Source organism: Schistocerca americana, chromosome 2, assembly GCF_021461395.2.
Source record: "Schistocerca americana isolate TAMUIC-IGC-003095 chromosome 2, iqSchAmer2.1, whole genome shotgun sequence".
NCBI lineage: Eukaryota > Metazoa > Arthropoda > Insecta > Orthoptera > Acrididae > Schistocerca > Schistocerca americana.
Window position 1 is genome coordinate 705,986,960 of NC_060120.1, and position 26,786 is coordinate 706,013,745.

General features: G+C 42.2%; 1 protein-coding gene across 3 annotated transcripts in view; it reads right to left on the reverse strand.

The window, feature by feature from the left end:
* LOC124595826 (hormone-sensitive lipase) overlaps positions 1-26,786 on the reverse strand; it is a 119,375-nt gene that overhangs the window by 76,954 nt on the left and 15,635 nt on the right. For all 3 annotated transcript variants that reach the window (XM_047134724.1, XM_047134723.1, XM_047134722.1), the window contains exons 3-4: positions 23,695-23,812; positions 4,396-4,503 (exon numbers count right to left, since the gene is read on the reverse strand). In XM_047134724.1, coding sequence (XP_046990680.1) covers positions 4,396-4,503; positions 23,695-23,812 — 226 coding nt within the window. The remainder of the gene's footprint in view (positions 1-4,395; positions 4,504-23,694; positions 23,813-26,786) is intronic.

A 26,786-nucleotide genomic window follows, 5' to 3' on the forward strand; every position in this document is an offset into this window, starting at 1 on the left:
AATACTACTGGGCAATTTACAATGTGGAAGTCCTGAGAGGAACAGACACCAGTTCATATCATTACTTGATTAAAGTAAAATTGAAGTAAAATTAAAGTCATTCCTTTGACAAAGAAAACATGGCACCCCAAAAAGAAGGGAAGGGAACCCACGATATTCAGAAACTGATTTAACAAGTACTTTGAAGAACAGACAAGAAATACAAACTAACAGATCTGCTAGAGGAAATAATTACTCAACTGAAACAAACTGTTTAACAAGTAGCCCCAAAAAACCCAAGGAAAAAATACCAATTGTGGAATGGTGGACATGAAATATAAGCCACCAAGTGTAGTTAAGGTATAAGAGTCAAACAGAAGAACCACACTTGGAACTTGCAAATCAAATAAAGATTACCAAGAAAATAATAAGGAGATCTAAACATCAATAACAAAAAGACGTAATTTTAATAATATAAAAAATAATGAGAAAATTAACTCCTGAAATTACTACAAAATATTGAGCAAACAACTCCAAAGATATGATTCTGCAACACTAATGCTAGAAGATGAAAGCAATATGATCACTCACAGCAGTAGTGCAAAATAAACAATTTTTGTACAATAATTCAACAAACTACTGAACTGTGAAGATCCCCATACCTTTTTCAAATGAACACAGAAATCCCAATACAAACACCATCTGACACTATGAACTCAACAACAATCTACGAAGTCTACAAAGCTATGAAAGAGCTCAAGAACTTTAAAGCAAGTGGAGAAGCTCAAACATTTGCAGAATTGTGGAAACAAGCAGCAGAACCAGTAAAGATATTATTACACCAATGAATGGTGCAAATATGGAACAAAGGAGAACTAGCAGAACGTTGGATTACAGCTATAATACATCCATTACACAAAAAAGGAGGAAAAACAAATAATGTAACATGGGATTGAACATAAGAAATCTGTCAGTTCACTGTAAAGATCAACAGACCAACTTGATCAGGAACTACGAGATTCTATCTATCACTTGAGCCTTGTCCTGCAGTTACGCAGGGTCAGCCATCGTTAATCAGATTTGGTATGTTAATGTTTAAGGGGTAGTCGAATGCCCTTCCTGCCGCCACCCCGTACCCCACCGGGACGGAATTAGTGTACCCCAACTGTCTGCGTCAAGTGTAATCCATGGAATAGTGCGGAAGTGTTCACATGTCTGCCATGTAACTGAGGCAGAACATGTGGACCAGCCCTGTATTCACCTAGCAGGATGTGGAAAAGATCAGGAACTAAGAGATTAACAAGGAGAATTTAGACATTGGAGGAGCTGTTAATCACTTCAAAATTAATAATAGCTGCCTGTCGAGGAAAATACAAACAAGATGTCAAACATTGTAGTCTTCAAAAAAGCCTATTATTATGTCCACAGTTCTTCAGTGTTGGGCATATCAAGGAATTTGAGATTCCATCCCAAATTAACAAACACAATAAATTTAACCCTCAGCAACACCAAATACAAAGCAAAATTCAGAGGAGAACTAACCAAGCTGTTTAAAATTATAACAGGGCTAAGGCGGGATGATTGTCCATCACCACTACTTTTCAACTTGTATCTAGAATACCTGAGAGAACAATATACAGAAAATCCTAAGAAAATAAAGACTAGAACCAAGAAAGCTCAAATAAATTTAAATTGCTTGGGATTCACACACAAATTATCATTACTAACTAATAACATACAAGAAGCCAGAAGAGATCTCTCTCTCTCTCTCTCTCTCTCTCTCTGTCTGTCAGAGAGAGAGAGAGAGAGAGAGAGAGAGAGAGAGAGAGAGAGAGAGAGAGAGAGATAAGCCTAAAAAATATAGCACAAAAAAAAGGACTCCAGATATAATTTGAAAAGACCAAGTGTGTTAAAAGACCACTAGTAACAAACCATATAATAGTAAACAACTGAAAAGCAAAAATAGTGAAACAGCTTAAATATCTGGGAGAAATTATAGCAAAACTTGATCAAATAGCTGCTTGGCAGGCAAGAAGTAATAAAATGTTTAAGGCTCAGAAACTAACATGGTCTACATACAACAAAAAATGTCTGCCAATCAAATTGAAATATACACACTAGAAGGCTGTAGTTCAGCCTGGGGTACCATTTCCAATTGAAACTATTTTTGAAGGCATCCAGAGAAATGTAATAAACAAAATTCTTTAATCAGACAGTAGAACAGCTAGAACATGTATAAATAAAAAGTATCAAAAACAGATATAACAGAAAGTAGTGCCAAATGAAGAGGCGTACAAGGAACTGGAACCTATTACATTGTTATATGTAAGAAGCGTGTTTCTTCCTTTCGCCACATCATTAGTACACCGGAATCCATATTAACAACAAGAATCACAGAGAAACTCTGGAAACTGAAACAATATGTGGGATGGACCAACGAAATTAGATAGGATATGGAAGAACTAGAAATAACCCTGGCTGATCTGCAAAACCAAACAGAAAATCTCAAGAAACAGAAAAATAAGATGACATTAAATCAAAAATAAACAAACAATGCGCAATGAAGAGTATTTACAGATGAAAAACATCAGAATGAATGAAAAGATACTGGGAAGTCCAGAAGGAATGAGAGACAGTTATTGAAGACGATCAGTGAATGACTGACTGAAGTGGGGGAGCGAGGTAATTCAAGTAAAGTAAAATAAAATAACAGGGCATCAAAAAGAAACTGCACAGTTTAACAATGAAATAACAGGACTATTTAGTGACTTTTTATATTTAGGGCAGAGAGACAAATACCGAATAGGCAGAAATAAAATAATTGCCATTAACAGAAAAACAAAAATGGCCTAGAATGCTTTTTGTAAACTAAGGAGTTTTGAAAACCAGTTTGCACATGTGTCTGAAATGGAAAGTTTACAATCAGAGTGTGTGGTCAGTTTTGAGCTATGGCAGTGAGAAGGATTTTTAATGCAAAAACCATAACAAAACAGTGTTTCTCAGCTAGAGATGAATTTATTTCCATTTTCTTTGCGTGTCACCAGCACAATTATGCCTTTTGCAAACATGAGAGAGAGAGAGAGAGAGAGAGGAGAGAGAGAGAGAGAGAGAGAGATTTAAAAAATCACTGAGTGAGACAGGAAAACAAATGATTCACAGAACAGACTGGAATGGAGGGTATGATCAGGACTTAACAAAAATGAAACAAAGGTGCGCAGAAGATTCCAAAACATAAGAAAAGACTGATATAATAACCTTTCGGTTTGTGGGTAGATGACACTAACATACAAAGGAGAAACATTGATTAAACCATACTGCATGTAAAAGCATACAGGACACCTTCAATCAGGAAATGATTTGAAACTGCTGAGGAAACCTTCTCCAAATAATTTATTACACCTTACTTACAATGTGGCTCAAATTCTGGAGCACAGTACAAGACTTTCAACAAAACAACACTTCAGCAATTTGAGTGTTCAGTACAATACTTGTAATTTAAGTATCACTGAGTGTGAGACAGTTTGTGAATTGCAAGGCAATGTCTTTGTCGATGAATGGAACAAAGAAGGTTATACTCTGACATTATTGGCACAGTGTGCTGGTCCCAAGCAGCACAGAGCACTCAATCCACAATGACTTATCACATGTCATCATCTTATGCATAACTTTGAGAGTATGGTGTTTAGGACAGGACATTCACTCTCAGTCTGATGATCAGGAACTTTATCTGGAACTACTTGTCACAAACTGTGAACATCCCCACATCCACAATCGTGGCCACAACAGTTCCTTCCATCACTAGAGCACAAAACAGCAATTCCTGGGTTTGGTATTTGCATACTCCCAAAAATTAGATACCTCAATGACACAGATACATAAAATGTAATGACTAACAGGTAAAATGAAAGTGTTTGATATACTCAAATATAGCAATGTTTCTTCCAATATTCCCTTACGAGACTCCCACTTATCAGTTTTAAGTGAAGCGCTTTATAAAGTGCCAAATATTAAAACCATATAGAACAGATTTGTAGTAGATGTTTTGTGTTTTACGAATATTCATAGCAATTACACTGTTTGGTAAGAATTTTGTGTCTATAGAGACTTACAGATACTAGTGCCACCAGCATGAAACTGGGATCTGGACTGAAAAAATAAAATGACTAAATGGTACTGACATGTATAAAGAGGCAGATAAACCAATACTTTTATAACTTTGACACTGGCTTCACCACTAATTATATCTGTAAGAAACATTCTTATAATTCAATGTTTTGACAAGTGTTGGCACAATACTTGCAGAGGTTAGCTATCTTACCACATAAATGTGACACTTTTCCACTTTTATTTAGCTTCTGAATTTGCTTATGAGCAGTTATATTCCATTACATGGGGTAAAAGTTTATTTTATCTTACCTGTCTCAGCCAGCAACCAAAATGATTTACAAAAATCCACTGAGGCATGTTGTGAGATGTTAACAATCCTCCTGGCTCTCAATTCTGGGTCCACAGCAAATTTTCCACCTTCATGAGAAACATCATTATAATGATTTACATATAGAACATGCAAAAAAACATTGTTAACAACAATGGATAGATTTGAGAATCTATCCATACTAATCAAGAGAAAAAAGAATCAAAAATGTAAAAAGGAGAGACTTTACGGAGACCAGTTACCAAAAAACACAAGCATTGAGTCATTGACAGGTGCACAGAAGAAAGAAAGAAAACTTGCTAGCTTTCAGAGTAATTCTTTCTCGAGCCAGAGTATAAATATACATAGAAAAAACACATGCCTATACCCCCACAAAGTGCCAGCTGGAAGCACAATGCCACTGCTGCAGTTCAGCAGCTGGACTAGGTCAGGGTGGGGGTTGTATTGTATAGGGTGGACAGAAGGGGGGGGGGGGAGGGAGGGAGGGAGAGAGAGAGAGAGAGAGAGAGAGAGAGAGAGAGAGAGAGAGAGAGAGGAGGTAGGAGGAGGGGTTGGGAGGGATGGATAGCGGCCCAGAGGGAGCGAGCCGATCTGCTGGCAAGGAATGTGGGGGAGGGGGAGGGGGAGTGGTGGCAGGTGCATGGGCTTGGCATGTGATGCACGAGTGTCTGAACTGGTGTTGAGTAATGCACTCTGAAGGTGATGTGATGGTGTGGATCTGGAGGGGGTGGTTGGGCAGAGGAAGGGGAAACCATTGGATGGAGTTGGAATGGCATAGTGATGGACTAGAATGTTGTGTAGGTTGGGTGGGCAACAAAACACCCATTTAGGAGGGGTGGGAAGGATCTTTAGTAGAATGTTCCTGATTTCAGGGCGTGATGGGAGATGAAAACCTGATAAAGAACATGGTTCACTTGACACAGTCCACAGTGGAAATAGGTGACAAGAGGTATGCTCCTTTATAGCTGATTATTCGGGTGGTGGGGAGGATTGGGGGTGTGTGGACTCAGGAAATTTGTTTGCGGACTAGGTTTAGGAGTAGTGCTTGTCAGTGAAGACCTTCCTTAAACCTTCAGTATACTGGGCAAAGTGTTTATCTTCACTACAGATATGCCATCAATGTGTGGCCAGAATGAAGGGAAGGAGTTTGTGCAGAAGAGATGATAGTTGTTGAAATGCATATACTGTTGGTGGTTAGGGGGTTTAATGTGGGCAGATAGTGGACAGAGCTACCAGAGAGGTGGAGATCAACATCCAGAAAGATAGCATGTTGGGTTGAGGAGGATCAAGTGGGTGAGAAGGTGTTGAGGCTGTGAAAGAATGAAGATACGGTGTCCTGCCCCTAAGTCCAGATCATCAAGGTACCATCAATGAACTTCAATCAGACAAGAAGTTAGTTTGTAGTTTGTAGTTTTGGGAGTCTAGGAAGGTTTAATCCAAATGGGCGATAAACAGGTTGGCATCGAAGGGTGCCATTCAAGTGCCCTTGGCTGTGCCACAAATTTATTTGTATATCTTCAAAGTAGAAGCAGAAGTAGTTGTGTGTCAGGATGTAGATTAGAAGGTGTATGAGGAACAAGGCAGTGGATTGAGAGACTGAAGGACGTCAAGAGAGGTAGAGTCTGATAGTACCAAAGTCATGGGTATGAGGGACGATGGTGTATAGAGAGATGGCACCAACAGTAAAAGAGTAAGTGAAGAAAGCGGTTAGTACCTTTGATGTGGGAAGCTAGATTTTGGGCAAAAGATTGGAAGTGATGGTCAACAAAAGCGGAAATTCTTTCGGGGTGGGGGATGGGGGGCACACAAAAGCCAGCTACAGTAGAACACCTGGGATTGATGGGTTTGTGGATTTCAGGGAGCATGTAGCAGGTGAATTTGAAGGCTGTAGTAGGGATGAGGAAGGGGATGGAATCAGGAAAGATGTTCTGGGAATGGCCTTATGATTTCAGTATGGATTGGAGGTTATGTTTGACTTCTGGGATGAGGTCACTATGGCAGAGCTTGTAGGTGGAGAAGTCAGAAAACTGGCAAACAATTTCTGCCTGGTAGTCTCTGCAATTCGTCACAACCACGGTGAAGCCTTTATCTGCAGAGAGAATGGTTAGGTCAAGATCTGTTTTGAGGTTGCGCACTGCTGCCCTTTCATCTGCAGAAAGGTTTGTGTTCTTAGGAGGGGACTTGGGGTAAAGAGGCCAAGCTGGAGGTAAGGAATTCCTGGTAGGTGGCCAGTGGGTGGTTAGGTGGAAGGGAGGTGGGGAGAGTCACAGTTGGATGGTGGTATGAACACGAAGTGGAAAGGTTCAATGTTGGGATTATGATGGCTTTGGTTGGAGGGATTGGAGGCAAAAAAAGAGTTTCCACTGGTAGGGATCGGGAAAAGGAGAGTAGGTCTTTGAGAAGTCCAACATGGTTAAACCTGAATGTGAGGCTGGAAGTTAGGTCTTTGGATAGGGAAAAACTTCTGTGAGATTGCGGTTTGATAGGTGTTGACAAATAGTGGTGCCCTAAGGCTGAAGTGAGATGTCAACACTTTAAGGAAATGATGCCTGGAAGCTCTTCTAAGTGTGGAAAGGGTTTCAATTTTGGAGGTGTGGTGTATGTAGTAGGGATTACACAGTAACAGTATCTTGTGGAGACAGCAGATGTGGTTCTGGCATGCCTATACCTATGCAGTATTCCTGCAGTACCAGTTTTGTGAGAGATAGGGACTGGAAAAGAACAAAGTTGATAACGCAGTGGTAGAACTGGCAGCTGAGTATAACACTAAATTTCAATCGTTGTTTCACAACCAATGCTATCTGGAATCTTGTCTTTACCACCACGTTTTCTGAACTACATACATGTGAGCTAACCTTGCAACAAATTCTTCACTCCCATAATAATCCTGACCTCAATCTCTTGTGACCCTATGTCCCTACATCCTCCACCCAACAATATCCCCTTCCTCCCTCCAAACACCCTCTCCATATTCATGTCCCCATGTCACCTTCAGGATGTGCACTCCCCTCCTGCTCTGACAACTGTGCATTACATGCCTAGCCCAAACTTCTGCCATCCCTTCCTCCCGCATTACTGGGTGGAAAAATGGCTGCTTTCCTCTGAGCGGATAGTCATCCACCCCGACCCCATTCCTGGCTCCTGCCTTTCTCCCCCTATATTCATCCACCTGACAACCCCTACCCTGACCTAGTTCACTTGCCAAGTGTGTGTCAAGGAAAGCTTTACTTTGAAAGGTAGCAAGTTTTCTTCCTTTGTGTGTGTGCCCCAGTCAACAGCTCTACCCTTCTACTTTTCGGTGGGTGGTCTCCCTTGCTGCTGAAGTATTTATATTTTATGAACCATATATACAATGTGTTTCACAATTCATGGTAAACACTTCTAAAGGTTGTAGAGGGGACTTAATACATCAACTTTTACATAGGAACTCATGTCCGGAAAAGTCATCCAACGATATTACAGAATGTCAAACTTATAGGCTCCGGCACCTGTAAATGTATGTATATGCAGGGTGATTCTGTGATGTTACAATCTTTGAAGGGTGATGGAGAAGGATAAATGTATAAATTTGAGCGAAGGGTTCCTGTACCAGAAACACATGAGTTAAAAGTACTGGTGCTGTTGTTGCTACGATTGTAGGCAACTTTCAGAGGTGACAGTATGGACCAAAACTAGGAAAAATGTCCAGTAAACATGGGCTCTAAAATGCATATAAGCACTAGTTCACCTTTGCTACTGTGAAACATCTCCTCTATTGAATGTTTTACTATTTGCCTTCCAGTATTGACAACTCATAGGTGTGTGCAACTTTCACCAATGAGCTGCTGTGGTATAAATTTTGACACAGACGTAACATGGATTCATGATGCACATTGTACAGATGGCCAGCTTCAAATGCAGTACATATTTGTAGCAAGGAATACAAAATAAAAGTAAGTCTGTTGTAGTACAATACAAAGAGTAGAAAAAAAGAGACATTCAAAACATTTAGTAAATATTTGTGATTGTATCTTACATTGCATAATGCCCTTTAATGTAAGTAAATTTACTGTGAGGCCTGATACGGTCAGGGTGGGAGAGATGGTGGTCTTAAAGCAGTTTATTAAAGAATTCTTTTTTTAAGAAAAGACTGCAGTTTTCCTATCACAATTAAAGTTCGATAACTAGTTTTGGTTGCAATTTGTAATCATCTTCATGACTGCAATACATGTGGGGAACGTAGCCTAAGAAAATTATGCACAATCAAGCAGAACACAAAAACACTGTACAACACCTGAGCAACAATAATGGGGTTGGTTGGTTGGTTTGGGGGATTAAAAGGACCAGACTGCGACGGTCATCGGCCCCCAACAATAATGGGGAGTCAATTCTTCATGTAAAAGTGAACATTTGACACAGCCATTAAACAGTGTAGTATAAACTATGTTAATGCTTATCAGGTAACATACCATTCAAAATATTGAAGGGCACTGAATAAGCATTGGGAAGCATCATTAGCTGTCTTCATGCAACAACATTAATTCGTAAGTACCAAAACAATATCAGTATGTAGTTGAAAATGTCACCATGAACAAGCCAGACTGTAGATCTGTAGAAAGAATTGTAGACCAGAAATCTCAAAAAGTTTACATCCAAATGGATTTTGAAATATAAAGGTAATAATGGCATAACGTTAAGATTACAAGGCAGAGTTCTGTGTTATGTCCTGAACTGGCAACATGCCATTTGTAGGAAGCAAATCCTATGTAACTTGTATTAATTCTTGAATAAAAACCAGGAAGTTTGTGCCTAAGTCCAACTAACTTTATAACCATAAAAGTAATAGGGGAGCAAAATTAAAAATTAAAAGACAGGGAAGCTGACTTCTACAGTTAACTGGCAATGTGCCTAACATACAAATCATTTAAGAGAGTCAGTTGATAAAAACATCAAAGTACAGAGTAGTTAATCCATTACTTTTGTTGGTGCTACTCTGTACTTTGAGGTTTTTATCAATTGACTCTCGCAAATGATCAATTTTTACATAAAGCACATCGCCAGCTAGCTATAGAAGGCAGCTTCTCTGTCTTGTAGTTTTTAACTTCATTCCCCAATTACTTTTGTGGTTTTAAAATTAGTTGGACTTAGGCACAAGTTTCCTAGATTTTATTCATGAATCAATGCCAGTTACATAGGATCTGCTTCCTACAAATGGCATGTCACCAGTTCAAGACATACCACAGATCTCTGCCTTGTAATCTTAACTTTATGCCATTATTACCTTTACATTTTAAAATCCATTTGGATGTAGATGAAACTTTGAGATTTCTGGTATACAATTCTTTCTACAGCTCTACAGTCTGGCTTGCTCATGGTGATGTTTTCAACTAAATACTGATATTGTTTTGGTACTTATGAATGCATGTTGTTGCACGACGACAGCTAATGATGCTTCCCAATGCTTATTCACCGCCCTTTGGTATTTTGAATGGTATGTTACCTGATAAGCATTAACATAGTTTATACTACACAGTTCAATGGCTGTGTCAAATTTTCACTTTTACATAAAGAATTGACTCCCCATTATTTTTGCTCAGGTGTTGTAAGGTGATTTTATATTTTACTTAATTGCACATAATTTTCCTAGGCTATATTTTCTACGTGTTACAGATATGAAGATGGTTGCAGATTGCAAGTGAAACTAGTTATTGAACTTTAATTATGATAGTAAAACTATGGTCTAGGCATTAAAAGTATTTACTTAAAAAAATATTTAGTAAACAACATTTACTGATATTGACATTGAATGATCCGTTCACAAAGGCAGCACAACACCACTTCATCAGGCAATGAAAGTGATTTTACATTCTTGGATTTATACTCTTGGAATTGGGGAGGAAGGCAGTAACTAAAACAGGCAACATGAAGTGTTCTGAATGGTGTCAACTTAATGATTGGTACTTTGAGGCAGCAGCAAACTTATCTGTCCCTTACTATAGCTAATCTACTAGGGGACTCATAACATTCTAATTTACGTAAGTTAAGTATTAATCATGAGGCTGGTACATCTGTGGTACGAGGTGCCACCCCACAATGTCAGTTTGGTTGGTTGATTTAAAAGAAGGGGTGGGGGGTGGGGGGGAACTCAATAGCAAGGTCATCGATCCCTCATTCCGATTAAAATAATTCCACAAGGTTGGGAGTAAAATAATCGAGACATAAAAAACACAGCTGGAAGAAAGGAGAAAACCACAAGAATGACAGAAGGGCAACAAACACTAAATTGGACAAAATCAGACAAGAAAACCACAGAGAGACGTAAGAAACATGTAGAAGAGATCAAAACAAGAGTGCAGATTACCATGGCTGGCTGACCATGAGAATAAAAAGGAGAAAGCCAGCCACTCTGCAACACATTAAAATCTCCACCCTAAAAGAACTAACAAGGGGAGGCTGCCAATTGTGAAATTCAGATTCGATTCATACTGCGCATAATAAAAACTCATGGCCAGAGGTGTAATGTGGCAAAGCACCAAGATGCACTTCTCATCCGTTGTCGAGAAAGTCGATAGTTAAAATAAACCGTTGCGGTGAAACGACCTCTACGGTTAATAGTTTCATACAGTGTCGTGGCGCAGCAGTAAGCGCTCGGGTTTGTAATCGGGAGGTCGCCGGATCGAATCTCGCGCCATGCAAATATATATATATAAACTATTAATGAATTGCTTATGCATTTTGGTGAAGGCGGATCGCTCTCCAATTGTACCGCCTCCACTTTTCCGTTTGTTTAACAGGGTGTACCAAAGCTCTCCCGTCCGCACTGATTTTTGACGATGTTATAAGTTGCGCTAGGGACCGCATCTACCTTCTTTCGAAGTTAGCAGGCAACTACGCTTTTATGCGGCGGCTCGTTTCGGCCCATTCAACATCTGTCCTTCAAGTGTAACGAGCGAGTAACGGGGCTTATATTTCATACCTGCCACAGCAAATTTGTGTTCGTGGAGTCTCTATTCTAATTCGAACGTCTGACTTACGCTATACGTATTCGTTTCGGAATATCGTTTCTACGTCTTCCGTTAACTATACGTGGGTAACATTATGAAAACAATTAATAACATTTGTGAAACACAACTTTGTTTGCGGAAAACATAATGATGTTCGAAGTCGCCAGTTTTTCCACGACAAACGACCTTCAACAACTTATTATATGCATAATTGTTGCAACTGATTGCCGGGAATTATATATATATATATATGTGTGTGTGTGTGTGTGTGTGTGTGTGTGTGTGTGTGTGTGTGTGTGGACACATTTTAATAACAAAAAACAAATACTAAAAAACAAAAAAATTGCATGGCGCGAGATTCGATCCGGCGACCTTCGGATTACGAACCCGAGCACTTACCGCTGCGCTACGATGCTGTCGATAATTAATAATCGTTGAGAGTATTTCACCGCAACAGTTTATTTTAACTGTCGATTTTCTCGACAACGGCTGAGAAGTGAATCTTGGTGCTTTGCCACATTACACCTCTGGCCATGAGCTTTTATCATGCGCAGTATGAATTGAATCTGAATTTCACAATTGGCGGCCTCCCCTTGTAAGATAAAGGACACACAAGTACAACGGACATGCGCTGAAACTTAGATCAAATGATAAAACCCACGCTCATGAATGAAACGTAAAACTAAAGCTGCTGTTGAGGCACTGTCATCCAACACTGAAGATAGGGCGCTGGGAAAGTTAAAAGTCCGCCACGGAGTGGCTAAAAGTGGGCAGTCCATCAAGAGGTGGACAACCGAGGTGGGTCCTCACGGCGGAGGAGGTAACCATGCGTTAGCCAGGTATGGCCAATGCAGAGTCAGCAGAGGACAACTGATTCCCTGTGAGAGGCCCGCATGGAAGACTTCACCATATTCATAGTCTCCTTAATGACATGCAGTTTGATTTGCGTACTTTTATGCCATTCTGTCTCCCAAAGCCAAAAAACCCTGCAGCGTTAAGGCAGAACGCAAGTCAGTTTCGGAGATGCCCATCTCCAGAAGTGGTTTCCACATAGCCTGTTTGGCCAGCCTGTCAGCAAGTGCATTACCTGGGATTCCGACATGTCCTGAGGTCCACACAAACACCATTGAAAGACAGGACAGTTTCAGGGCATAGTTGGACTCCTGAACAGACGCTACCAAAGGATGGTGATGGTAGCACTCACCGATAGCTTGTAGGCTGCTCAAGGAGTCAGTACACAGGAAAAATGACTTGCCAGGGCATGAGTGGATGTGCTCAAGAACACGAGGGAAGAACACGAGATATGGCCGCCATCTCTGCAGTGAAAACACCGCAGCCATCTGGCAAGGAGTGCTGCTCAATAAGTCCTCCGTGAACATATGCAAAGCCTACGTGACTATCAGCCATTGAGCCATTAGTGTAAACCACTTCATGGCCCTGGCACATGTCGAGAGTCGAGAAGAAGTGACAGCGGAGACCCGCAGGGTTAACAGAGTCCTTAGGGCCATGCAAAAGGGCATCAAAAACCAGTCCCAAGAATTGATATGTCTCCAATACATTGAGTCTATCGCCATTAAGGCAAAGTTCTGGGTCCGGATCAACAGTACGACGCCGACAGAAGTGCATGACAAACTACTTTGTAGCTGAAAACTGGAAGCCTGGGGTGGGGGGGCCTCCCTGTAGGTGACACCCAGCAACTCCAGTACTGGAGCAGCAGTACGAAACGCAGAAGTCGTCTGCATACAGAGAAGATGAGACAGTGTCCGACAGCTGCTGCTAGACTGTTAATGGCAACTAAAAACAGAGAGACACTCAATACAACCCAACCGCCGACATACCATACGTTCCAGCAGCTTACAAACAACGTTGGTGAGGCTGATGGGCCAATGGCTATCCACAGCAAATGGGTTTTTATCGGGTTTGAGCACTGGAATGAAGGTGCTCTCCCGCCATTGGGATGGAAAGATGCCATCACACCAGATCCAGTTGAAGATGACGAGGAGATGTCGCTTGTAATCAGATGAGAGATGTTTATTCATCTGGCTGTGGATCCCATCAGGCCCAGGAGCTGAGTCAGGGAAATGTGAAAGGGCACTGAGGAGCTCCCACTGTGTAAATGGGGCATTATTGGATTCACTGTGGCGTGTAGTGAATGAGAAGACGTTCCCTTTCAGTGCCATTTGAGAGTTGAAAGGTTGGGGGGTAATTCTCCGATGCAGAGCGTCGCGCTCGAGCAGAGCGCCGCGCTCGAGCAGAGTGCTGGGCAATCGCGTTTGCATCGGTAGGTAACACTCCATTTATGGTAACACCAGGAACAGCTGTTGGGGTCTGGTACCCGAATAGACATTTAATCTTTGCCCAGACCTGGGAAGGTGACGTACAGCACCCAATGGTCGAGACTTCTCTCTCCCAACACTCCTGCTACCGTCATTTGATAAGTTGGTGAACGCGGGCATCGAGCCGTTTAATGGCTACGAGATGCTCCAGGGAAGATGGCCGCTTAAGCCGCTGTAGAGCTTGCCAATGCTCCTTAATTGCTTCAGCGACTTCTGGCGAGCACCAAGGGATTGCCTTATCCTCAAGTACCCTAAAGAACAAGGGATTGCATTTTCTGCTGCATAAACAATTGTTGTAGTCAGCTGCTCAACCACCACATTGATGTTACCATGTGGGAGAGATTCAACAGTGACAGCAGTGGTGAAAGTTTCCCAGTCCGCCTTGTTTAAAGCCCATCTGGGTAAGAGTCCACGGGCCTGATGCTAGAGCAGTGACTGGAAGATGTGGAAGTCGTCATGTGCTCTCCAGTGGATAGACGGGGGAAGTCCTGAGCTGCGAAGTGATAAATCGATGTCCGAGTAACTACCATGAGCCACACCGAAATGTGTGGTGGCCCCAGCATTTAAGAGGCAGAGGTCGAACTGAGACAGTAAGGTTTCGACATCTCTGCCTCTGCCATTAAGCATGGTGCCACCCCACAAGGGTTATGGGCATTGGAATCTCCCAAAAGTAGGAAAAGTTTACGGAGTTGATCAATCAATGCAACTAATACATTCAGGTGTACTGCACCATCTGGAGGAAGATATACATTGCAGACAGTTATTTCCTGCATCATCCTTATTCTGGCTGCCACAGCTTCAAGAGGCGTTTGAAGGGGCACAGGTTCACTACAGACTGAGTTTAGGACATAAACGCAAACTCCACCTGACACACTATTATAATCGCTATGGTTCCTGTAATATCCCCTATAGCCATGGAAGGCAGGGGACCGTTTTGCCAGGAACCAGGTTTCCTTCAGGGCAATGCAAGTAGCAAGTGTAAAGCTTAACACTTGCCATAGCTCAGCCAGGAGGTGGAAAAAAACGCCACAATTCCACTGGAGGATGACGTGATCATGAGACTGGTAAGGCATGGAACACTCAATGAGGTAGTCTACGCCTCAGGGTCACCTGCTACCACCAGATAAGTACCTGTGTGATCGACATCCATTGTGTGAGTGTCTGGTGAGATCTAGGTCCTCAGCGGATGCCAAAATCTCCACCCCATCCTCAGACACAGAGCTTGTAGGTAGTGGTGGTGCGGTTGACACCACAATTTCCTTGGTCTTAGGGGTTTTCTTTTTGGATTTCTCTTGCTGCTCCTTGGGTTTCCCTGACTGGGAGGACTTTACTGGCTCAATTGCCAGAAGTGAGGAAGAGCGTGAAGCCCTATGAGCAGCTGCTTTTGGGCTCTTCAGCCACTGGCAGGCACCGTCTTCCTCACCAGCAGTGAAGCCCTATGAGCAGCTGCTTTTGGGCTCTTCAGCCACTGGCAGGCACCGTCTTCCTCACCAGCAGAAACCTAGTAAGGGAGTGACCCAAGGAACCCCTTCCTAGTGAGAGAAGCTGAAAAAGACTTACGTTTCTCTGACTTAGAAGTGGGGACGGACGTCCTTGATGGTTAGGGGGTGTTGCTCCCGAAGTCAGTGGTGTAGGAGAAACAGGGAAGGAAATGCCTCCCACCATCAAGGGGGCAGGTGTAGTCTTCTGGCTCTGAGAGGTGACTGGGGTTGGCAAAGGTGATAGTGCCAGAACTGTTGTAGCAGCAGTGTAAGACAATGTCATACACACGGGATGCATGCGTTCAAATTTTCTCTTGGCCTCAGTGTAGGTCAGTTAGTCCAGGGTCTTGTACTCCATGATTTTCCTTTCTTTCTGGAGAATCATGCAGTCTGGTGAACAAGGCAAGTGGTGTTCTCCACAGTTGACACAGATGGGAGACGGGGCATATGGAGTATTGGGATGAGATGGGCATCCGCAATCTCGACACATAATGCTGGAAGTACAGCGGGAAGACATATAGCTGAACATCCAGTACTCAAAGCACCACATTGGGGGAGGTATATAGGACTTTACATCACAGCGGTAGACCATCACCTTGATCTTCTTGGGCAATGTATCACTCTCCAAGGCCAAGATGAAGGTACCAGTGGCAGCCTGATTATCCCTTGGACCCCAGTGGATACGCCGAACGAAATGTACACCTTGTCACACTAAATTGATGTGCAGCCCATTGTCAGACAGCAAAAGAAGGTCCCTGTGAAATTTGATACCCTGAACCATATTTAAGCTCTTATGGGGCGTGATGGTTACAGAAACATGCCCGAGCTTGTCACAAGCTAGTAATGCCTGTGACTGGGCAGAGGATGCTGTTTTGATCAAGACTGGCCAGGATCTCATTTTGGACAAGCCCTCCACCTCCTCAAACTTGTCCTCTAAATCTCCACAAAAAACTGAGGCTTCATTGTCATGAAAGATTCCCCCATCAGCTCTCGAACATACAAGGTACCAGCATGAATAAGATCCGCTGTCATCCTTAGCCTGACGTTCTTTCCATGGTGTGGCCAGGGAGGCAAATGATTTTTGAGCTCGTGAATGCTTAGAGACTGCTGGGGTTTCACCACCAGCAAGAGACGATTGACTATGCTTCATTGTGTGTCACCCCCAGTGATACCACCCACTCCGACCAGGGGCCCTCCCCACAGGTGCCACCCAGCAGCAGCAAAGGCCACCTGGCAGGATGGCCATTGCCGGGAGTCCCAATGCCCCAGGGTGATGGGCATCTACTCCTTGGCATACACAGGAGTTAACAGTGCAGGCATCAGAAGAGCAATCCCTGTGTGGTCAGGGGGCTACAACCAACAGTGCACAGGGCAGCCCCATCACAATGGACTGGCTACCATGCTGGATATCAGGTGCAAAGTAGTCCATGGCCATCGCTGATGCAGAAAGCAACACTGCATTGTGAATGATGGAAAACGCACCCAGGAAGGTGTCCTTGCCTAAGAGATGGAGAATGGGTGGGACTGCAATACGATGACAAGAAAGGGGGCTAAAGGTCTCAATGCACGATGGACACAATGCACCATGTAAGGCACCCTTCCCCAATTGGCTCGCTCTTTGGGAACATTTTGAAGAATGGAGGTCAAACCCTATAGGTGACCATCACATAAATGCTGAAACGTGTGAAATTCCTTTTAGTTGCCTCTTAAGATAGTCAGGAATACCTCGGGCCTATTCTTACCCCCAGACCTGCAGGGGATACAGAAATGCATGACACATAACTTTGCAGCTGAAAACTGAAATCTGTGGGCTAGAGCCCATGACTGTACCTTGTGAATGGCTCCCTGCAGGTGCCGCTCAACAACACCAGTACTGGATGAGCAGTACAAAATGAAGAAGTCACCTGTATACAGAGAAGGTGAGACCGACGGCCCTACAGCTGTTGCTAGACCATTAATATCCACAAAAAAATAGAGAAACACTCAATACGGAAAGCTGCGGAATGTCATTTTCCTGAATACGGGTGTAACTATGGGAGGCACAGACCTGGACACGGAAAGGACAGAGCAACAGGAAGTATTGGATAAAAGTTGGGAGCAGGCCCTGGAGACCCCACTCGTAAAATGTGGCAAGGATATGACGTCACCAGTTCATGTCGTATGATTTTTGTAAGTCAAAAGAAGGCAGTCAGATGATGGCATCTGTAAAAGGCTGTTTGGATGGCAGATTCAAAGGACACAAGATTATCAGTAGTAGAGCGACCCTGGTGGTAGCCGCTTTGACATGGAGCCAGTAGCCCATGTGACTCCAGGACCCAACCCAACTGCCGACACACCATATGTTCCAGCAGCTTACAAAGAAAGTTGGTGAGGCTGATGGGCTGGCAGTTATCCATGTCAAGCGGGTTTCGACCAGGTTTGAGCACGGAAATGATGGTGCTCACCCACTATTGTGATTGAAAGATGCCATCACACCAGATCCGGTTGAAGATGACGAGGAGACGTCACTTGTAGTCAAATGAGAGATGTTTACTCATCCGACTGTGGATCCAGTCTGGCCCAGGAGCTGTCTCAGGGCAATGTGCAAGGGTGCTGAGGAGCTCCCACTCTGCAAATGAGGTGTTATAGGGTTCACTGTGACGAGTAATGAACGAGAGGACTTTCCCTTCTAGCCGCCGTTTGAGAGTGTGAAAGGCTGGGGGGGAGGGGGGGGGGGGGGTAATTCCCCAATGCAGAGGCTCGAGCATAATGCTCAGCAATGTGCTCAGTAGATAACACGCCATTGATGTTAATGCCAGGGACACCTGTTGTGGTATGGTACCCAAAGAGACATCTGGTCTTTGTCCAGACATGGGAAGCTGACGTATGGCACCCAATGGTCAACACTTACCTCTCCCAACACTGCTGTTTCCGTTGTTTTATAAGCTCGTGAATTCGGGCACGGAGCCACTTAAAGGCTATCAGGTGCTCTACGGAAGGGTGCCGCTTATGTCACTGTGGAGCTCACCAACACTCTTTAATTGCCTCAGTGACTTCCGGCAACCACCAAGGGATTGTCTTTCGCTGGGGGCACCCTAAAGAAAGAGGGCTCACATTTTCTGCTGCAGAAATGATTGCAGTAGGGACCTGCTAAACGAAAAAATCGATGGCACCATGTGGGGGAGATTCAGTGGTGACAGCTGAGGCGAAGGCGTCTGTGGCAGTGATGGCAGGGGAGAGACAGAAAGATGGGGAAGTGGTCACTACCACACAGGTTATCATGTGCTCTCCAGCAGATAGATGGGAGAAGGCCAGAACTGCAAACCGAGAGATCAATGGCCAAATATGTGCCACGTGCCACACTGAAAATTGTGGGGGCACCTGTATTTAAGAGGCAGAGGTCGAGTTCTGACAGCAAATTTTCGACCTCCCTACTTCGGCCAGTAAGCACGGCGCCCCCTCATAAGGGGTTATGCGCGTTAAAATCTCCCAAAAGTAGGAAAGGTTTAGGGAGCTGATCAATCAGTGCAGTCAATACATTCAGGGGTACTGCACCATCTGGAGGAAGATTTACATTGCAGACAGTTATTCCCTGTGTCGTCCTTATCCTGACAGCCACAGCTTGAAGAGGGGTTCAAAACGGCAAAGGTTCACTATGTACTGAGTTCAGGATATATATGCAAACTCCACCTGAAACTATTATATTCACTACGGTTCTTGTAATATCCCCTGCAGCAGTGAAGGGCAGGGGTCTGCATTGCTGAGAACCAGGTTTCCTGGAGGGCAATGCAGAAAGCAGGTGTAAAGCTTAACAGTTGCCATAGCTCAGCCAGATGGCGGAAAAAACACCGCAATTCCTCTGGAGGATTACGTAATCATGAGACTGGGAAGGCATGAAACACTCAAGGTGGCAGTCTATACCTCCACAGGGTCACCTGCTGCCACCAAATGAGTACCTGTGCAATTGACATCCATTGTGTCTGAGGGCCCAGCGAGATCTAGGTCCTCAGCGGACACCAGAATCTCCACCTAATTCTCAGGCACAGAGCTTGTAGATATTGGTGGTGCGGGTGCCACCGCAGTGCCTTGGTTCTTGGGGGTCTCTCGCTGCTCCTTAGTTTTGTCCGGATGGAAGGACTTCACTGATTCTGTCTCAGGGACTGAGGAGGACCGTGAAGCCCTACAACCAGCCACCAGTGGTTGCTTAAGACACAGGCAAGTGTCAGCTTTGCCACTGGTAGGAACCTGGGAAGGGAATGACTCAACAGAGCCGTTCCTGGCAAGCGGAGATGAAAAAGACTTACGCTTCTCCGGCTGAGAAGTGGGTACTCACATCCCCGATGGTTGGGGGGGTGGGGGCGGCAGGGGAGTGGGGGAGAATGGGGGGGGGGGGGGAGGTGCTGCTCCTGAAGTAGGTTATGCAAGAGCAACAGAGAGGGAATTGCCCCTTACCAGTAAGGGTGGGCAGGTGGAGTCTGACGGCTCTGAGAGCCAACTGTACGCAGCGGAACAGAAGATGGTAGAACCACTGTCATAGCGGAGGCGTAGGTTGACGTCCTATGCACAGCATGTAGCCTCTCATTTTCTCTTAGCCTCAATGTAGGTCAGTTGGTCCAGGGTCTCGTATGCCATTATTTTTCATTCTTTCTTTCTGGAGAATCCTGCATTTTGGTGAGCGAGGTAAATGGTGCTCTTCGCAGTTGACACAGATGGGAGATGGGACACAGGGAGTATTGGGATGTGATCGGTGTCCACAATCCCAACAGGTGATACTGGAAGTACAGCAAGAAGACCTATGGCCGAACTTCCAGCACTTAAAGCACCACATTACAGGAGGGATGTATGGCTTTACGTCACAGCGATAGACCATCACCTCGACCATCTCGGGTAATGTGTCACCCTCGAAGGCCAAGATGACGGCACCAGTAGCAACCTGATACTCACTCGGACCCTAGTGGACACGCCAGATAAAACAGACACCTTGTTGCTCTGAACTGGCGCAGAGCTCATCATCAGACTGCAAAAGAAGGTCCTTGTGAAATATGATACCCTGGACTGTATTTAAGCTCTTGCTGGCAACAGAAACATCCCCCGCCTTGTCACAGGTAATTAGTGCCCCTGACTGGGCAGAGGATGCTGTTTTGATAAAGACTGACCCTGGTCACATTTTGCACAAGCCCTCCACCTCCCCAAATTTGTCCTCTAATTCCTCCACAAAAAACTGAGGTTTCATTGACAAGAAAGATTCCCCATCAACTCTCATTCATAAACGGTACCGGGTTGAATAAGTTTTACTGCCATCCTTAGCCTGGCATTCCTCCCATGGTCTGGCCAGGGGGTGACTTACTACACTTCATGGCGTGTCATCCACCCTGATGCCATCCAGCTGCAGCAAAGGCCACCTGGCAGGATGTCCATTGCCAGGAGTCCCGATACCCCAGGGCGACTGGCACTCCTTGGCATACGTGGGGAGTTAACAGTGCAGGCATCAGCAGAGTGATCCCTATGTAGTCAGGGGGTTACAACCAGCAGGGTACAAGGCGGCCCCACCACAATGGACTGGCTACCGTCCTGGATGTCAGGCACAAACAAGCTAAGTAGTCCATTATCGTTGATAGTGCAGAAAGCGATACTGCACAGAGGATGGAGGAAGAAGTACCCAGGAGGGTGACCTCGTCCAACAGCTGGAGAATGAGCTGAAGTGCAGATCCACATCAACGAAGGATGTGAGAGGTCTCAGTGTATGATGGACACTATGCACCATGTAAGGCACCCTTCCCCAATTGGCTCGTTCTATGAGAAAATTTTGAAAAATGGAGAGGTCATACCCTACAGGGGACCATCACATAAGGGTCAAAACAAGTGAGACTCCTTTTAGTCACCTCTTACAACAGGCAGGAATACCTCAAGCCTATTCTAAATAGAGATGGGGAAACTCGTTAATCCTTGGGCACTAGTTCACTGGGGATCGCTCTTTTCTGGAAACCGTTCATTTTTACATGTTCACCGTTCATTTATGCATGGTATATGGGTCTTATTAAAAATTGAAAATCAGTAGTGTATGCAACTGAAGATGGAAGGCGTGGAGTGGGGTCACTTGCCTCCCCCCCTGCAGTACAGAATTTTTATTCATTACAGAATTCTCACACACTGTAAGTAATTTTCATGATTCTGCAAAACCTTTTGTTTGGCCAACTGTAGCATTATGTAGCTGATCACAGTGAAATAATATAAGGTGACGCACGAAGAACTGGTATCTAATAAAGACTGCTCGCCAATTACCCACGATTTGTTGACCTCTACAAGCAGGATAGATAAACATGTAATAATTAGGCGGTAAGGAAATAACAAAAAAGATAATGCAAACAACAACTTTGAAACAATAGATGACGATTGGTGGACGACAATGAGCAGTCTAGTACTCGGGGCCAATTTTTCGTGGGCCACCCTGTACCACTGAAATAATATAGTAGGAGTTATCATGGAGCACGGGCTTCGTTCAGTTGTAATTCGGTCTGCCTTCCATAACAATGAACATGCTGTTTCAACTCAGATCAAAAACGACGGAAGATGGCTACTCGTGTGTGCCGTGCTGACTTGCTTTGCATGTGTAATAACAAAAAACCTGCCTTTCTACAAGTATGTCTTCTGCTGTTTACCAAAGTACTGAAGTAAGCTGACATGCCCTTTTGTTACCTGAAGAGATGTACGTATTACATACCAATAATTTTTATACAATTTATGTAATTATAAAACACTTTTTAATTACCGGTCATGGACACTGAATAGAATATGAAAAGAACCAGAAGTCCTGAGTTCAAAAAAGGTTTGCAACAAATCTAGAATGGGCACATGCATCGAACGAAACTAACAACTCGATACTGAACTAACTATGAGCAGTCGGCAGTGGAAGTGTGAGTGGCTACGCGAAGAAGGACGAGTCCAGCGAAGGGAGACTGAGACCAAGACCGAGACTGAGACAGCTGGGAATAGGACCGAGGTTGGAACGAGACCGGACGATGTGCTGTTGCGGGAATGAGACTGGCCATTTCCCATTCCTGGGAACTATAAGCAGAAAGCCGCGACCAAATTGAACTATGAAAGACTGTTCCTTAGAATTTGTTCCTCGCTCCTTCCGTTCATCTTGGTGAACCGTTCCTTTGGACCTGTTAGTTCGCAAACAACCCATCTCTAATTCTAACCCCCGGACCCGCACGGGGGTCACACTGTCAGTATTGGCTCTTGAGCAAAAAAGTTTGATGACCACTGCCTTAGACCGTTTTGATCTCCAGGAAAAAATGCTACTACATTAAACACACCTTTACTCCAAACCAGATTATATAATGTATTACAGATGAATTTATTCTGCAAAAAGGAGAGAAAATAATATCAAAATTATATTGTTACATCCTGGGTAGAATATAAATAATGAAAGACATGATGGTCACAGTATATTGATAATTTTTACTTATGGACCGTCAGACGGTCCATAAGTAAAAATTATCAATATACTGTGATATTACACGCAACTGAGGAAGACAGGACTACAAAAGTTGAAGACGATGTTATCACTTTCCATAGAGACAAGGCACTTAGTAGTGTACATACAAAATCATAAGAAGAAGAGTGCTGAACTTCCAGGCAATGACATCCTTTAGAGTTAAGGAAAAATGAAATATCATTTAGACTTGATAACGCTTCCTCATGGACACTTACATTCACATTCCATTATATTACCTTTCATTTATGCATGACAAGTAATAAAAATTTCACATTTTATTGTGATATACAATATGCAATATTAAGTTTTAAATGGACAGTGGCTCACAGCATACAATACAAAGCCAAGGCTAGTATTCTGAGAAATAATGTTGAACAAAAGGAATGGAAAATTAGAGTTTAACATGACAAGGTCATCAGATATGGCACACTTTCCTAGATTTCTACTGTCATACAAAGTATGATATCTGCTCAGAAAGTTGTTTCTTATATTTACCATTTTGTCAATTTTTTTAAGAAATGTGTTTTACAGTATTCACTGTGCAAAAGCAAGTCAGAGGTACTAAACAGTAATTTACTAGTATACAAATTCAAGAAAATGAAACATCTTTCATTAAACAGAAAAACAAATTTCCTTTCTAGAAAAGAAATTGCTGCACGTGTTTAATTATCCTCATGGGTTCAATGCCACTGTTCCACAGTGGGCATTAATTAGTTTTATCAGACTGCTCAAAAGCAAACAAGCAGATAAGAAACGTGGCAGAAAGCCAAGAGGTGAGAGTAACACCAGACTTTGGCCAGCACAAAATAGATTGACCATGACTAAGAAGACTTAACAAAAGCACTACATAAATTGTTAATATAGCTCATTAACCAAATTTCACGAAGTTGCTATTCCTCCGAATAACTTGCCCCAAACTCAATATTCTCCATTACAGAATTCTGCAGAACATGTACACTTAGTTTCCAAAACTTCATTTGTATTTTGCAAGTTTACTCACCTGTCCACAATGAACTAGCAGCCTTAAACCATGAACCATGATTCCCATAATAAATTTCACTGAAGGATGCCATGCAAATTGAAATGAACTTCAGACAGGAACGCATGGACTCACAGAACTGCAATGTAATACACGTTTTGTAATATTTATCAACAGCTAAATAATCATGAAACATTTGTTAGTTATCAGTACTTTTATTAGGATTATCATACACTGAATACTCTAAGAAAGGTCACTTTGGAGAAGAGTATTTCTTCGGTTATGAACTCTTAGTGAGGATCAGGATGTCTGGTTTTACCTCAGACACACACAATCTGAAAACACCAAAGACAAAAATCATGAACTAGACAAAGCAAAATAGCTGCATCTATATTTATCGTAACAAGAATCACATTAATAACCTATAATCATCTTTGTACCCCTCTCTTTATCAGTTCTTTACAACTTACACACTCATAGAAGCTTTCTAAAATTTCTGTGTGTCTTCCCTTCACTTTTTCTGAATTCTTTTGTAGCCAAGCTTCCTAGTCACTGGACTAGACACTTATCATTTCTGTGAAGATACATGCTTTACCTCTTTCCTCATTCTTGTAGGTTTAATTTTAACAATCAATGAAATTATGACATTAGCCTGTAGATGATGTAGACTTCCTCACAGTATTGTGTATGGGATAGTACTCAGGTTGAGCTGAAATAACATATTTTGATTAAATGAAGCTGACAACAATAAATCAGTGTCAACTTGGCAAAACCAAAAATTTCCACAATGCATAAATTAATATCTCTTCCAAAGCAATGTTCATTCTAAGATTATTGACGTGTGCAATTTGTACTAAACATCTTTCATGTTAACACTACCAAGCAATAATTTTGCACACATTCAGAAGAAAAGATGGAAACCCAGCATACAATGACTGTTAAATTTTACTTATTCATTTTAGAAGAGGAAAAAGTGAGATATACAAATTCTGAAAAAGACCACAGAGTGCATAATGAAATAACAAATACAAATCTGTAAACAACAAACAACTTGATTAAACCTTTAAGTTATAAGCATAGTCAGGACATCATGCTGCAACAATCTGATGAATTTACTATTAGTCATCTTTAGGTAAAGACTTTTCCTGAAGAGGACAAGTAGGAAACTCATCGAAACATTGCAACAACATGACGCCATGACTCAGACGATAACTCGAAAAGATTTCATAAATGAAATTTCCCAAGAAAGCCTGCATTCCCATATGATAAACTAAAGAGTAGGACATCAAACAGGCCACTCTTAGCAGGAGTGGCACCACAGGACATTTTAATTTCTACTGTCTATACTTTTACAAATAAATTCATAAAACTTCGTCAGCATGACCAGAAAAGAAAGGATTCAGGATTCACACTGTTAGGAGTGGAAATATAACAAATTTTTACTTGTGAAATGCCATTATTTTTTCACTTACTACTGGCTGCATTTGTTGCTGTAGGTACACTTTTCATCAAAAGTAAGAGATTCTTTGATGAATTTTCCACAGCATAAAAACCATACTTACAGGTGTACGAAACTCTAGAATTTTCCAAATCTTTTAAAAACTGTAGTCAAAATTGAGATAATTAACTATAAAATTTGAGTTTTTTCTAACCATAAAGTTTAAATTGTAACAGCTAATTCATTTTTTCATAAACTAAATAAATTCTAGAGTTTCATACACCTGTAAGTATAGTTTGTATACTGTGCAAACTTCATCGAAGAATCTTTCTTACTTATGAAGAAAAGTGAACCTATAGCAACAAATGCAGCCAATAGTAAATGAAAAAATGATGAAATTTCACATGTAAAAAAGATTATTTTATTACATTTTTGAACTTCCCCCACTATGAGTGTGAATCCTGAATCCTTCCTCGTCAGGCTGACAAATTTTTATGAATTTATTTATAAAAGTAAAGACAGTGGAAATTAAAATGTCCTGTAGTGCCTCTCCTGCTCGAAGTTGACCTGTTTGATGTCCTACCCCCCCTTAAGGGGGGATGTAAAGGATTTTGGTCCAAAAAATCGACTTTCCAAAAATATTATTTTATGTTAACAGAATCTTCCGTCAGTTCTTGGTAGAACAACATTATAATAAATGAAAAGCACCAGTTTGCTTTTGTTCTACAATATTACTTTTATTGTTAACCGGTTTTCGGTTTACAAAGCCATCTTCAGACATTTACCGAGTATTATCACCAAAGAAGTTAAATGTTTGCAAATGACATTGGAAGAGAAGTAACACATCTAGACTGAAATAGAAACATACAGTAAGTAACATCTTTGCAATGAAAAAGTAAAAGTTGAACAGTACATAAATAACAATGGAGAAGACAGGAAAAGCTTTAGCACAAAATAGGAATAGCATGCCTACATAACAGTTTCTATTAATAAACGAAACTAATAAAATAAAATAAAATTAGTACTAGACAAGGCTACATCAGGAGGTATGAAACATGGAGAGTGATACACAAACCAATTAAAAGAAGAGAGAATTATCAACGTAACTACAGCGTACATAAGGAACTTAAGCAATATCAATAAGATAAACCAAAATAAATAAACGCAGGAAAATTGAGGTGTTTGAGGGAACCTACAGTTGTGGTGGTACTGCATTTTAACAATAACATTATAATCAAAGCAGTGGCTATGTAACAGTTTTCATTAAATACATGAGCAAAGTAAAATATGAACAGTATTTGATGAGATAAGTACAAGGGGTGTTAAACATGGACAGTAATACAAGTACCAGTTAAAATAAAGCCTTAACTATTGAAACTACAGTCTATGTGGAATACAAAGACAACTTCAACAAAACAAAAGAACTTAATGAATACAGGAAAATTGGAATATGTAGGAAGAGAGAGTGTGGGATGTAACTGGTACTTTTATTACTGTCCATGTTTAACACCCCTTGTAGTTGTCTCATCAAATACTGTTCATATTTTACTTCGCTCATTTATTTAATGGGAACTGTTACACATCCACTACTTTGATTATAATGTTAAAATGCAGTACCACCACACTCTCAAACTGTAGGTTCCCTCAAACACCTGCATTTATTTATTTCTGTTTA